The sequence below is a fragment of the Ostrea edulis genome, chromosome 5 (assembly GCF_947568905.1).
Source record: "Ostrea edulis chromosome 5, xbOstEdul1.1, whole genome shotgun sequence".
Classification (NCBI taxonomy): Eukaryota; Metazoa; Mollusca; class Bivalvia; order Ostreida; family Ostreidae; genus Ostrea; species Ostrea edulis.
Window position 1 is genome coordinate 10,291,672 of NC_079168.1, and position 15,513 is coordinate 10,307,184.

The following is a 15,513-nucleotide window of genomic DNA, read 5'->3' on the forward strand; positions in this document are numbered from 1 at the left end:
TATTGGCACAAACACAATTACAATAATTGGCAAAGGCCCATTAAACATCATTTCATAATGTTTACATAATCTTTATGTAGTCGAAAGTAATTGACTTCTGTATTCAAAACAGTCTCTGATAAATTTCACAGTAATTTTAAGACTTTATGTATATTACTGTTAAAATAAATTTGCAACATGTATCTTGGCCTATGTAATGTGGAATTTTATTAACAAATCAATTTTCCCCAAAGATTTTTTTTTAAGTTACATTTCTCACTTGCGACAAAGGTTTAAAAGTCTTTAGGAGATGGTATATCAAGACGTCATATTACCCGACAGTATGTTAAGTACTACATGTATCTGGGGGGGGGGGGGGGGGGGGGGGGGGGGGGGGCGGGGGGGATCTGGCTTGTCGAAGCTCGCCATGCCCTTCTGTTGGCAGCTGTCGTGAGAAGATATGGCATCGACATTTTTAGTTCATTCTATGGATATGCATAAAATCAGGGAGGGGATATGAGAACCTGTAATGAATTTTATAATAGATCTGACATTTTTCAACATAAAGATTGCACAACCTATTTCACAAAGTTTCATTGTCCATTGTCATTTTAGGCCTAGTCAATTCCAATACAATTCTCAAATGTCCTCCTCTTTCATATGAATTTTACAAAATGCCTAAAATTCAGAGATATATTTGAAGTTCTTTTTGTCTTATATATATTTTTTTTTTCGCATCGGGTTCGGAGTACTCGTCAAGAAAGTTCTATTTTCGTTTTCGATATCACTAACGCGAACGCGTCAAGGAAAAGGTGAGGATGACAGAGGATGGCAAATCGTCACCAGAATTCCTAGACGTTTTATATTCATTTGCAAATGAAGACGACGAGGAAAGGGGAACTGTGAAAACTAAAAGATCCGTGTGTTTGAGATGCTGGTAATTAGTGTAACTACTAACTATCGCATGTTGTCCTGTTTTTAACTGTTTAACTAGGCATATCTTGCTCTTGTCATATGTTGTATTGCCATTTTCGGCTGCTAAACTAAGATAATAGATACAAAAAGTATGTTAGAATTATGCGTTGTTTCAGTGTTTCTATAATGGTGTACGGTGTAGAATGTGTTGCATTCCATTGTGTACAATGTAGTTTTAACTAAGTTTAATGAACAGAAGCTACTCTAAGTTTAATGAACCTACAAATATGTACTGAAATATTTTTATATAAAGTTTCTAACCATCCCAGAATTCCCAGTCAAATAGTTCTTGATATTGAAATTGTCACCTGTACTTTAAGTCGTGTGTTTTGTTTGTATTAAAGTAGATTTGAAGCTAATTAATGTTTATGTCATAGATATACTGTGGTCCTCGCGTCTTTTAATGCCAGAGATAAATAACAGAGATTAGCAACTTCTTAAGTCTTGTTTTATCTCATGGTCTCCTACTTTTCATTATAAATGCTCTCTTGATTATGCATATCATCATAAGAATGAACGATATCAAGTTAAAACCTCCCAAATCCTATCACTAAAACATTCAAGATACAATGTTTTCAGAAGATATTTCACTTCAGAGTAAAATGAAAAGTAAATTTTCAAAAGGTGATACATGACTCAATCACAGCAATATCGGCAAGATTTCAGAAAATAGTCAGGATTTGCCAGCTTTTTAGTTAATAATATATTTGTTGATCATCAAATCAGTTCAGAACTTGTTACGTTTAATTCAATTTATGATAGGAATGAAGTAAACTTAAATCAACATAACATCATTAAACCAGTATTTATTGATAATTAATATTTATAGGTGGGGCCGTCACATATTTTAATTGGTAAACATGTAATTTTATCAGTTGCTTTTCATAGTCGAGTATTTATGAATGTCAAAAACACACAGTCTATGTGAAAGTCACTGGATGGTCAGGACCGTCGGTTTTGTTTTGTTTTTTTTCGGTAAAATTTGAGTCAGTGACAGTGAGTCGGTAGAAAAAATCCTGATACAGGATGAGTGTCCGATGAAAAAAATAAGCACGTCCAGTTGCCATTTTTTCCCTTCTCACTGCTTTTAAAACAAATTTTGAAATTAAAAGAATTTGAAACCTCATAAATTTGTGTGAATTATAATGTTTTCCTCTATGATGATTGATAATGAGATATGCTTTGCTTATCTGTGTCATTATTTACGATGTTGATTTCACCCCAGCACTGACAGAATTGTTACATGTCATATAAAGATAAACTGCAATGATCTGGTGGACCATATTTTGATATCCGAGTGGTCAAAATGCTAAATTCAAATCTTTAAATTGTTGGATAAAAATCCATATGTTCTGCTCAGCACTCGGACGCCATATTTAATTATTTTGGTGTGTGTAAAATCTAAAGCAAACAGAAATCCAGAATTTGTAATTGAATGAAATGATACCGAAATTTTCGTTGCACAGCACAGCCCTAAATCATTTTCCTTCCGTACAATATACATGTAGATCTATCACATAATTGTTTTAATTTTATTTGATAAGTTTTTGGAATTTGTTACTTGATATTCCATAAATCTAATTCTAATGGGAAAAGCTCGGTCTGGTGCAAACTTGCTTGGTAAAATTTGTATTTTCACCAGATCGTTTGTCCTGTAAAAATTATAGACGTTTGTGTAGACTGAACACAAGGTTCTCATTATGCATTTTAAGCAAATGCTGGTACATTATACTGAATACAACTATGTACACTTATTTTAGTGGAGTTCATATCTAAGCATCTTTCAGGGCATTGGTGATGAAACAAGAACACTAAAGGGCAGCATTTAAATATGAAAATTTCTATTGAAACATGTCAAACTGTGTAATAGTTCCCATTGTGCCAAATTTTAAGTACACTGAAATAAATACACATACTGTGTATAAGAAAAAGTTCTATACATTCAATGGATATAATGATTACGTATATATATTATTACTACAGTAACTTGATCCGAAGAGTTAGATCACGTCGAGTTGACAGGCGCGGATCATCAGATCACACGAGACGCGAAGCTCTTCGGATCAAGTTACTGTTAGTAATGATTAATTTATTATATACTCCCTTCTGCATTTTAAATCCACATTTATAAGATACTAAATGTAATCCAAATTATCAAAAACACAGACATACCATGAAATTATGTTTTGTCTACGCAGTTTTGTTTTGTGACGTGGTCATTATTTTCCACAAATAACGTTACGGTGATGCATTGTGACGGCATCAGTTTCAGAGGATACTGATACGGAATCAGAAAACCACAGTGTGGTGATCCGGAAAACCGGATCACACGCTGTGAAATCCACAGTATCAAAGACCGATACATTGATGGGTATATAATAAATTCTAATACCATGCATGTGTGTACTCATTTTGGCATATTCCTGTACTTTTTGCAGTCGTCCAATACCAGTCTGTTTGTGTCCCTATTTACCAGAGGTACCAGTATCCATAGAAACCAATGTCTTTATTTTACAACATCCCTTGGAGGTTAGTTAATGTATGTTCTAAGGTATCAGTTCAAGAAATCCATGTCGCTGATCAAGGACCCCATTATCTAAAGTTGTCAGATTTAGCACTTCACAGATGTATTAATGTTTCAGTAAATACAGCAGAAAGGTTGCAACACTTACTTTTTATATGCCCGTCATTAGACGGGACATATTATGTTATGGGGCTGTCCATTCGTCTGGCTGGCTGTCCGTCCAGGGAAATGTTTTTCCAGACTTTTTTCCGTAATGGATGCATGTACAGCTTTGAAATTTGGTCACAATATCTCCCTCAAAAATTGTAAGAGTGAGTTTGCATTTCCGCTGGATTGGTCCATCTTTGACCTGCTTTAAGGCTATAAGTAGGTCAAACAGACTTCCAGACTTTTTTTCGTTACAGATATTGTCCAGAAATTTACACATAAGCTTCCTTTTAGAGGAATACAAGTTCAGTTTGCATTTCAGCTGGATTGATCCGTCCATCTGTGACCTACATTAGGACTAAAAGTAGGTCAAACAGTTTTCCGGGATTTTTTTCATTACGGATACAGATATTGCCCTGATATGTAGTCAAAGGCTTCTTCTCAGAGGAATACAAGTTCAGTTTGCATTTCAGCTAGATTGGTGCATCCTTGACCTACTTTTGTACTAAAAATAGGTCGGACAGTTTTCCAGGCTTTTTTTTCATTACGGATACAGGTATTGCCCTGATATTAAGTCAAAGGCTTTCTCTCGGAGGAAGACAAGTGCAGTTAACATTTTAGCTGGATTGGCACACTACGACCTACAATACTTAAGGGGTAAAAGTAGGTCAAACAGTTTTCCAAATTTTTTATGTAATGGTCACAGGTATTGCTCTGAAATTTAGTCACAACCTCCCTTTCAGAGAAATAAATTATAATCAGTTCACATGTCAGATGGATTGGTGCACCATGACCCACTTTAAGGCTTTCCTATACAGAATGTATTGTATCAATTCAGAGTGCACAATATGCTTCTAGGTTGAATTTCACTGTCTGAGGGGCGTATATTGTACTGTTTGCGGTACTCTTGTTTTATACTAAAGTAGATGATGGTGAGTTAGAAGTTTGATTGTAGATGCACAGCAGTTTACCCATCAATATATCTTACAGGAAAGCAGAAACCTGGCAACTGTTCCCATTCTATGTGAATGTTTACCGTCAGAAAAAGTACAAATTATCAAAGGCAAAAAGTTCTCACCTCGCAGGTATATTTCTATGGAATTCATATTTCTAATTACAGAATATAAAGAAATAGTGTTAGATTGCAATCTTTGTAAAAAATAATGTGTCATGGAATAATTCATGTGTTCTTTGTTCAAAAACAAAGTGAACATATTCTGGAAATCCTGTTCAGATTGCAATCTTATTGATCTAAGATCTTTTGATTATCATGGTTATCCTTAATATGTTTATGTACTAGAAATGAACAAAAGATAATCCATGCATGTGGTGTATGTGGTACAGGTACCCAGGGGTGGCTGAAATTCTCCGGAGCCCCAATACCCTCTTACTGTACCCGGACTCTGAGGCAGCTAATGTGGAAGATATTCCCCCAGCAGCAGACGATCAGCCATACAACCTCATCCTGCTGGATGGAACTTGGGGACAGGCTAAAAGCATGTTCCTACATAATGAAGTGTTTTCCTGGCCTAGAAAGGTATATTTTGTCAATTTACATAATTCATGTATTTGCATATATAATTTGTGTGTGTTACCTGCAAAGAATTGCAACACTTGGGGATCACTTTGTCCGTCGTCTATCTATTATCTGTCATCAGTCACTTTGTCTGAATCTGCCTATCTGTCATCCGTCACTTTGTCTGTCGTCTGCCTATCTGTCATCAGTCACTTTGTCTGAATCTGCCTATCTGTCATCAGTCACTTTGTCTGTCGTCTGCCTATCTGTCATCAGTCACTTTGTCCATCGTCTGCCTATCTGTCATCAGTCACTTTGTCTGTCGTCTATCTATTATCTGTCATCAGCCACTTTGTCCGTCGTCTGCCTATCTGTCATCAGTCACTTTGTCTGTCGTCTGCCTATCTGTCATCAGTCACTTTGTCTGTCGTCTGCCTATCTGTCATCAGTCACTTTGTCTGTCGTCTGCCTATCTGTCATCAGTCACTTTGTCTGTCGTCTATCTATTATCTGTCATCAGTCACTTTGTCCGAATCTGCCTATCTGTCATCAGTCACTTTGTCCGTCGTCTGCCTATCTGTCATCAGTCACTTTGTCTGTCGTCTGCCTATCTGTCATCAGTCGGATGGAACCGATTTGTAGCATGTGCATTCCTTGGAGGATGTTATTTAAGATGCAGGGTAATCACTGAATACATTATACGGATGCCTTCACATGTTCCTTTGAACTCTCTAGTTTTAACTAGTGTTGAAGTAAAAGCCAAGGTACAGAGGGCATAAACATGCTATTTAGCTGATGTGTTCTTGTAAGGACGAATTTTAATTGTTTTCACTCTGTGGCCATGCTCATGAATTCAAATCCTTTATATATGTGGGATAAAATGATCTACCACAAACACTGATAAGTTTTATACCATGAAGTTACGTCCTAATATAATGAATCTGCTATTCTTTCTCAAACTAGAAAATCTGACTGCATTGATATAAATGACTTTACTATGTTCAGGTTTGTGGAGGTCATTTATTTCAGTTATCCCATAGAAATTCAAAAAATTAATCATCAGTTCATCTCATGTTATGTCAAGGATTCATAGTTTTATTTGTTAGTATGTTAGGCCAAAAAATAATCAATAGTTTCTCAGGCCCCATCACATCTGTTGAAAAGGTACTGCATGGATTTGTTTTTTCAAATTTTATTTGGTTATGCATGTAAATGAGGTAACTCTTTTGTTATAGATATTTATGTAAAACTTTTAGAAGGTTTTAACAAGATTTTAAGTATCTTTGTTCAAAATTATTGAATGCATGCTCAATTATGTGCAAGTGTTTAAGAATAATAATACATTTAATAGTAAGTAATGTGAAGCTATTTTTTATAGATATAAAAATCCCATTGCTTATTCTATATGTGGGAAAGGAAAGGTAGCTCATGTTACAGTCAACATTAAAAAGGAAAGATAACTCATGCCTCATCCAAGTAAAAACAAAAACAATACTTGTCTGCCTTATAAAAATTTGAAATTTATGGTCTGAGAAACTATTTATTAATTTATTTGGCCTTACTTATGATTTTTATTTTACTTTGATTAGATGCTATCTGTACAAGCAGGCAATAGTACTAGTATAATTGGATTTTTGAAATTACACATTTCATGCTCTTTCAATATAGGAATATTTTTCAGGTAAAGCTAAATCATGACTCCAAGAGTAAATTTGTGATTCGGACCCAGCCTAACGATATGTCGCTATCCACCTTAGAATCCACAGCTTTAGCACTGGCCGCATTGGAAAGAAAACCAGAAATTGCAGATGTATGTTTCAATTACTACTGTCGTAAATCACATGGTCAGATTGTTTTTATTTATGTACTGCTTGGTAAAGGAAACTGTTGTGTATAACGGATTTCACACCTATTATCCATAGAGTTTAGTACTGCCCATCATATGATAACAGCTACAACAATCCACACACAAACACACACAAATTTGGGACAAGGTTTTAGAAACAATGATCCAAAAGGTCCGAGAAATATACAAGGAGGCCCTTGTTTTGCATGCACACAACTTGAAAGTTTGGGCAAAAGGTTTCAAACCAATATTCTTAATTCAGTTTAAGTGTTCATTGTATGAAATTTGATAACATTGTAGCAAAACTATTATTTGAATTTAGTTGTCAGCGAGTCATCACACCTGTAAACAAAATAGATTTTAGCCACAATTCACAACACTGATTAAATTCATGTATTTATAATAAACTACAACACTCATTATAATCATATACATGTAATAAATCACTATACTGATTATAATCATGTATCTGTAATAAATCGTGATGCTGATTATAATCATGTATTTGTAATAAATCACATTTAACTGATTATAAACATGTATTTGTAATAAATCACATTTAACTGATTATAAACATGTATTTGTAATAAATCACGATACTGATTATAATCATGTATCTGTAATAAATCACGCTATTGATTATAATTATGTATCTGTGATAAGTCGTGATGCTGATTTTAATCATATATATGTAATAAATCACGCTATTGATTATAATTATGTATCTGTGATAAGTCGTGATGCTGATTTTAATCATATATATGTAATAAATCACAATATTGATTAAAATTATGTATCTGTAATAAATCGTGATGCTGATTTTAATCATGTATCTGTCATGATTCAGGACACAGATTATATATACATGGATTTATGTTTTGATGTTTTTATGTTCAATTTGAAAAGCTTGCTACACTATATGATGTGGCAGGTTTAGATTTTCACAGTTTTCTGAGATGTCCATTTTGAATTTATTAAGACCAATGTGATTATATTTTAATGCTTTATTTTCAGATTTTAACACGTCCACTTGAAGCTCTCTGTGATTTTCAAATTCAACATGGAGCCTGCAAACATGACAGTAAAGTGTACAAAATTGAAAATGGCCTCTGGCACAAGACTTTAAAAAAGAAGTACTTAAAGAGACTAGAAAAAGATGGAACTTTAGGGCCCTCATTAATTTCAAATTCAGAAAAACCATCTTGACAGAAGCAAAACTTAAAACACTTAATTAGAACTTAGAAGACTTCAAGGGTTTTTTCTTTTCTTTGCAATAATGAATGATATGCTGGCAACCCACTACTCACATAAATCACAACACAGTGTACATAAATGATATTAAGGAATTTAAACAAGATAAATTTTGAATTTTCTCAAAGCTCTTGAATAATGCACTATTCTGTGGATGAAATATGAGAAAAATTATCCTTCATTATTCACTCATGTGGGATAGGGAAATTCCACTTCTGGTACATTCGCTGTTTAGATTGTGAATCTTGTCCCCTCAATGGATCTTCCCTATATCCCACACTCGTACTAATGAAGGATTCTCATTCTATTAATCGCACAAATATAGTGATTTTCTTGTCAATAAACATTTATCACACACATGTAGTGAGTTTCAGTGCCAGTACACATCATACACATGTAGTGAGTTTCATGCTAATATGCATTTATCACACACATGTAGTGAGTTTCAGTGCTAGTACACATCATACACATGTAGTGAGTTTCAGTGCTAGTACACATCATACACATGTAGTGAGTTTCATGCTAATATACATTTACCGCACACATGTAGTGAGTTTCAGTGCTAGTACACATACACATGTAGTGAGTTTCAGTGCTAGTACACATCATACACATGTAGTGAGTTTCAGTGCTAGTACACATCATACACATGTAGTGAGTTTCAGTGCTAGTACACATCATACACATGTAGTGAGTTTCAGTGCCAGTACAGATCACACTGATATATATAGTTTATACTTTGGATCCAGACCCTATTGAATACTGTGAAAGACCTTTGAGCTCATTGTCATAACTGGAAAAAAATTCACGTTATAATGCAAAACTTTCGCAAATTAACATGTAACTTTTGCATTATAATGCTAAACTTTCGGTATATTTTGAATTGTAATTCAAAATATTCTATATAGATATAGTAATATGTAAAACAGGAACCTGTGAAAAGTACAGTGAATGAAGACTGTTTATAAGTAAAAGTTTTATTGATTGCATTTTAGTAGAATTCATATTTGTAATTGATTAATACCAGTGTTGCTTAGCTAGCAACAGCTTTTTATTCGAGAGTAAACAATGCTTAATCTAAAGTTTCTTTTGATTCATTTGATAACCTGGAAAACCCCTCAGAAAGTCTTTAGAAAGCAGTTGGTGACCTAAGTCATTTTCTTCCAATGATAGATGAATTCACACTTTTCAAAGGTTATGTTCCTTGGCTGTATTCTTTTGGAAAAACCGAACTGTTTTATAATAAAACACATAGAATTCTCACAGCAACCTTTGTAACTGTTTTATAATAAAACACATAGAATTCTCACAGCAACCTTTGTCACTGTTAGATAATAAAACACATAGAATTCTCACAGCAACCTTTGTAACTGTTTTATAATAAAACACATAGAATTCTCACAGCAACCTTTGTAACTGTTTGATTATAAAACACATAGAATTCTCACAGCAACCTTTGTAACTGTTAGATAATAAAACACATAGAATTCTCACAGCAACCTTTGTGACTGTTTTATAATAAAACACATAAAATTCTCACAGCAACCTTTGTCACTGTTTGATTATAAAACACAGAATTCTCACAGCAACCTTTGTAACTGTTAGATAATAAAACACATAGAATTCTCTTAGCAACCTTTGTCACTGTTTGATTATAAAACACATAGAATTCTCACAGCAACCTTTGTAACTGTTTTATAATAAAACACATAGAATTCTCACAGCAACCTTTGTCACTGTTAGATAATAAAACACATAGAATTCTCACAGCAACCTTTGTAACTGTTTTATAATAAAACACATAGAATTCTCACAGCAACCTTTGTAACTGTTTGATTATAAAACACATAGAATTCTCACAGCAACCTTTGTAACTGTTAGATAATAAAACACATAGAATTCTCACAGCAACCTTTGTGACTGTTTTATAATAAAACACATAAAATTCTCACAGCAACCTTTGTCACTGTTTGATTATAAAACACAGAATTCTCACAGCAACCTTTGTAACTGTTAGATAATAAAACACATAGAATTCTCTTAGCAACCTTTGTCACTGTTTGATTATAAAACACATAGAATTCTCACAGCAACCTTTGTAACTGTTTTTGATGAGGAAGTCTTTGAACTTTGTTTTTAAAGTGTCAAGGTCTCACCTTGTCAATGATTTATGTATGGCTGATAGCTAGAATTATAATTTTGAATACCTTTTTCTCAAACGTAAAGATGAATAGCAGTGTTGAAATGTTCTCAGGGATATGAACTTGGTAATGGTACGTAGTAAGCAACGAAGTTTATATGCTATGGAACTTTTCATCGCAATTCACTTGTGAATTGGAACGCTTTGCCCGATAAAGTATTGTACAGTATGTATTGATGGCTATGCTGTTAACAACAGTATTGTGCCACATGACAACACATTTGAATGAGACAATTCCTTAAACTCAAATTTACTAACAAAGAAATAGATGCCGTCAACATAAGCAACATTCTTTGTCATAAGAAAAGCTCAGTCTTGTATTCCAAAATACTTAAAGTTCAAGTCTACACCTTGCATTTCCTACAAATACACTTCTACTATTTCATCCAAACTTTTTAATTACAAACAAACTATGCAGTACCTAGATATAGACCATCGTATACCTAATCCACCTACGTGTTCTTCGTCTTCTTTTAACTATAGTCCACCTGGACATGTCATTACTGGTGATGTTGATATAGTTGAAAATGAGGACCTGAAATCGCTTATTTTAAAAGGTCCTAAATTCAGAGAACGCCGGTCTTTCAATTGGCGACAGAACGTATCTCGGTTATGAATTCTGTAGATTATGCCAGAAGATGGGCTAAATATGAAAAAGTAGAACTTGATACCTTGACTTGTCAGAATGGATTAAAGATATAAGAGCGGTGTCAAAATTGCGTATTAGACACATCTAAACATCAAACAAAACATCAAAACAAAAGTACTTATCGTCTACCCTTCTGTGTTTAGTAAACCAAAAGTGATATAAGGATTGGATTAGAAACGTCAATGTTATACGTGTCATAGTTTAAAGTTCATCAATTTGAAAACTCTGATCACTTTATTATATATACATGTACTTTTATAAATCAAATAAAATTCTGTAATGATAATTGACCTTCCAAGAGTTATAAATTTAAAAGTAAAGTTCACAAAATATCAGCATAAAATATTAATGAATAATTTAGATAATTGAAGCGTGGTGGTCATTGGTCAAGAGCACATAAATTTTAATCTAGTGTATGCATCGATTGATTGTATATTGTTTAATTCTTAACTTATGGAGATGTCACCATTGCCGGTGAAGGGCTGCAAAAGTTAGGCCTATGTTCGGCGCTCACGGCCTTTGAGCAGGGAGGGGTCTTTATCGTGCCACACCTCCTGTGACACGTGGCCTCCGTGTTTGCTGTCTCATCAGAAGGACCGCCCCATTTAGTCGTATCTTACATGTACGACAAGCAAGGGGTACTGAGGACCTATTCTAACACATATCCCCACGGGACTGTATGCATCGAACTTTATAATATGTTTCTATGAAGTATAACAAAAGAAGTACAAGTTCTATGATATATTGCAAGAAATATATATGATAATTGAATATTGGGGAACATCGCATTGTAGTGAAACAATTGGACATCACCTTGAACAAACATTAATTTATGAAGCAATGTATATGGATATACTATCTACAGTACATCCTAGATTTGAACTATGTGTGGCTGACCCTTAAAATGTGGATCATTTAGTGATGGAGAGCAAACAAACACATAATAAATCAGTAACTGAAGATGCACATTGGAAAGGTGACACTTCAATAATGCAACAAAAGCTGATATCTGATCTCGATGACTTTGCTTTAAATGTACACGATGAAAATTTCATTTTCTTCCTTGGAAGTTTTTTTCCATCTGGCCGCCATGTTTTCAAATGTTGACTACTCCCGTAAAAGGACATTTGGGCGGACGTATACATATGGACCAATAAGAGTGTCTGTTGCATTTTGCAAAATTGTACTACAAACAGATTCAACTGTGTGGTCATACAATGCAATACTATATCGATCAAAGCTTTCTAATTCACGGGGGAATTGCTATAACATTGTTATTGTTTCTTGATTATTCAAAGTTGTTTGGATTTCGAAGATCTTTTGTCTCTCAGCAATTGAAATTTGGTTTAAACCATACAGCATTGGACTGGATTTGATTTCAACATTTTGATAGGATTATGCTGATTTCCAACCCTGCACTTCAAAAATTCAAAATGCAGTTTATAAATCAAAGAACTGAAAGTACTGATGTGAGATAAGCTTATGTAGATTTACACCATATGCTTCTGGAATTGAGAATTATTTAAAATCAAGGGCCTCAGTGTCGACTCGTCCACGAATTCTAACAAGGGAGGGTTACAGCACCATCTTGTGAACTTAAATTTTCTTAATCTTTAAACTATGGTAAAACAAAATGTACATGCATACGTATTTCACTTAAGTAGATATATGTGGAATTTCAAGGTTACAACAAGGACAACGACACATCGGCTTGAGGAAATTACCCATAAAAGCTTCAAAAGTTGTGTAAACATAAACTTCAAGATCAAAGGTCACTATCCATGGTATCCAGCACATCTAAATGAGATGATCACTTATTGGTACATGACAGATATCAAAAGCCTATCTCAAAGACAAAACAGCAACAACCCAAACACAATCGATACAAATTATTCTCTTGAAGTCTTCAAATATCTTGATCGTCCCTTCCTTCGTTTTATCTGCATAAAGTATTCCCGTAAAAATGTACCACGTGAGTATATAAATGATGTTAACTCGTTCGTTGTTTATTTATACACAAACCAAATATAAAATTCGTTAATTCATTTCAAAAATATTTTCGTAAGAATTCTGTTAGAATATTAGTTCAAAAATCGCCATATCATTTATTTTCAAGCAAGTATCAAGTAATTAGAAGGCTTTATTCATCTACCCCACCCCCTATTTACATGTATATTTATGCGCGATTAAAAATATTATTTCGATAGACTTAATAAGTCTTCCACCATTATTGTTACGCTAAAATTTGAATATATCATACATAACTTAGTTTATTAACCATATTAACAAATCTTGAATTCAAATGATAGACACCAGCGTCTGCTTTCATATCCGCAGCCTCATCTTCTCCCAACTGTATTCAGTTGCAGACCTGCTATAGATCGATGCCTCATTCTATAATATTTTCACAAAGAAAGTGTGCGTTCCATTGAAATTATTAAGAATTTTATGTATACTCCAATGATTTTATTTAACAAATCAATTAACACACATTGCCAGTCAAAGTATATTCAGTTGCGTATGAGCTAAGATGATATTGAAGCTGTGAATCCGCAGGACGTACCCGATGCCAAGGAGTAGCTCGCTACGGGAGTCGAGTCAAAAACAGAGAGGCACCCTCAGTGGTCTTAGTAAACTTGTGTCGTGTCTCCCATTTACTACTATAACAACCAACATCGCAATTATTCATGTCTACCTACATGTAAACAATGGTGAATTAAGATCTTTTCTGGATTGTATTTTACTATTCCAACCTATTATATACTCTTACAGTTGCTTAGTTTTTGCCAAAATATGCAATTACATTAATATTCTAGCACAAGAACATTTTTTGAAAACTCTACACATAACTTAACATTCTTGGATTTATGCTTATCTTTGCAATTTTTTTTACAACTCCTCTTTTTTAAAATAGGAGGGTGACTAACTTGAATTACTAAACAATTCCTCATTGCTTATGATCTTACTTAAAATTTGAACGAACAGCGATCAATCTCATATAACTCCTATAAGGAATAAAAAAAATAATTATTGGTCAAACACGGAACCATGGACATAACAGAAGTGGGATCAGGTGTCTAAGAGGAGTAAGCATCCCCTGTCGATCGGTCACGCCCGCCGTAAGCCATATACCTTGATCAGGTAAACGCACAGGTGCTTGTGGACAGGACTTCCAGCCCCCCCCCCCCCCCCCCCCCCCCCCCCGTTCCTTGTATTTTTAAATGTTCTTTGGGTGTTTCAGATGTATTTTTTTTATATATATAAAATCTTAAACTTCAGAGTGTTTTTATTTAAATGGAATATTCAAACCTTGCATCGAAATTATATTTCGGCGACATTTTGAAAATCTGCGCCTCGCTAAGAAAATCTATTGGAAAAAAAACCCAACAGTAATGCACCTACCAAATGAAAAGAACGGTCATTGTAAATCTACTGAAATGTATCGTTATTTGGTGTGCAATAATTACTTCACGTTGTTCAATTTCATCGTTTTCACCTCGCCGCCTATAAGGAACGGAAGGTGTGATGCTGAGATTTCTGCAAAAAAATGAGGCGAGGTCTTCCGAATACCAGTAGCTACACGGAAAGGTGAGAGAATACTGATAGTAGCAAAATGGCACATGTTAATTGTGCACAAAGGGCAGGGTAAGTTTAGGTTTAAAGCATGGAAGATAACGGATATTTCTCTTCGGTATCAAAGGACCATTTAGATTTGCATGTAGTGGGTTTAAAAGAAAAATTAAAATTTTCAATGTTTGGAAAAATTATTGGAAACACAATACTTTAAATACATCCGAATATCTTATCATTGTAGATTCTTAATCATGATTTGGCGTACAATGTTGACAAAATGTATACTAAGAGGTTAAATCAAAACATACCAATGTTTGATTATAATCTAGAATGACATGGAGGTTGGAAGAGGGAATTTGTTATCATAATGTGCACTGTACACGAAATGTGTGTGCGAAATGAACTATTTTGCTTATAGAGTCTTTTGACAAACGAATATTAGCCGTATAAATATTAATACTATCTCTATACACAATCCTCGAACCCCACACTCGGCTTAAGCTAGCAGCTGCTAAAAATCAGCCAATAAGGCCTTAGCAAATAAACGATCAAAATAGATCATTTATAAAGCAATAAGCATATTCTTCATTATCAGGTCTGATACTTGGAGGCAAATGAGCTCACCTGAAAGTTTCTAATGCTACTTCACATAGGATGGTAATGAAGGTTATTGACTTGCTTTGAGTAAAACATCAGACGAAGTTTAACCAGGTAGGCCTGACGACGAGAAAAGAGTTGCTTCCCTTCTCTTCTGATAACCACTGTTTGCGTGACCTAACAGAGGCCAAAAATTACAGTTTTGGATGATCTTTAATGCATATTTACAAAAAAATAAGTAGGAAAATCCCAAATC

General features: G+C 34.2%; 1 protein-coding gene across 1 annotated transcript; it reads left to right on the top strand.

Annotated features, from left to right (window-relative positions):
* Positions 1-729: 729 nt before the first annotated feature.
* LOC125651341 (tRNA-uridine aminocarboxypropyltransferase 2-like) lies at positions 730-9,501 on the top strand. Its single transcript, XM_048879906.2, has 6 exons — positions 730-916; positions 3,393-3,483; positions 4,616-4,710; positions 4,970-5,162; positions 6,823-6,951; positions 8,002-9,501. Exons 1-6 carry the CDS (start codon positions 798-800, stop codon positions 8,191-8,193), a joined length of 819 nt encoding a protein of 272 aa, XP_048735863.2. The 5' UTR covers positions 730-797; the 3' UTR covers positions 8,194-9,501.
* The last annotated feature ends 6,012 nt before the right edge of the window (positions 9,502-15,513 follow it).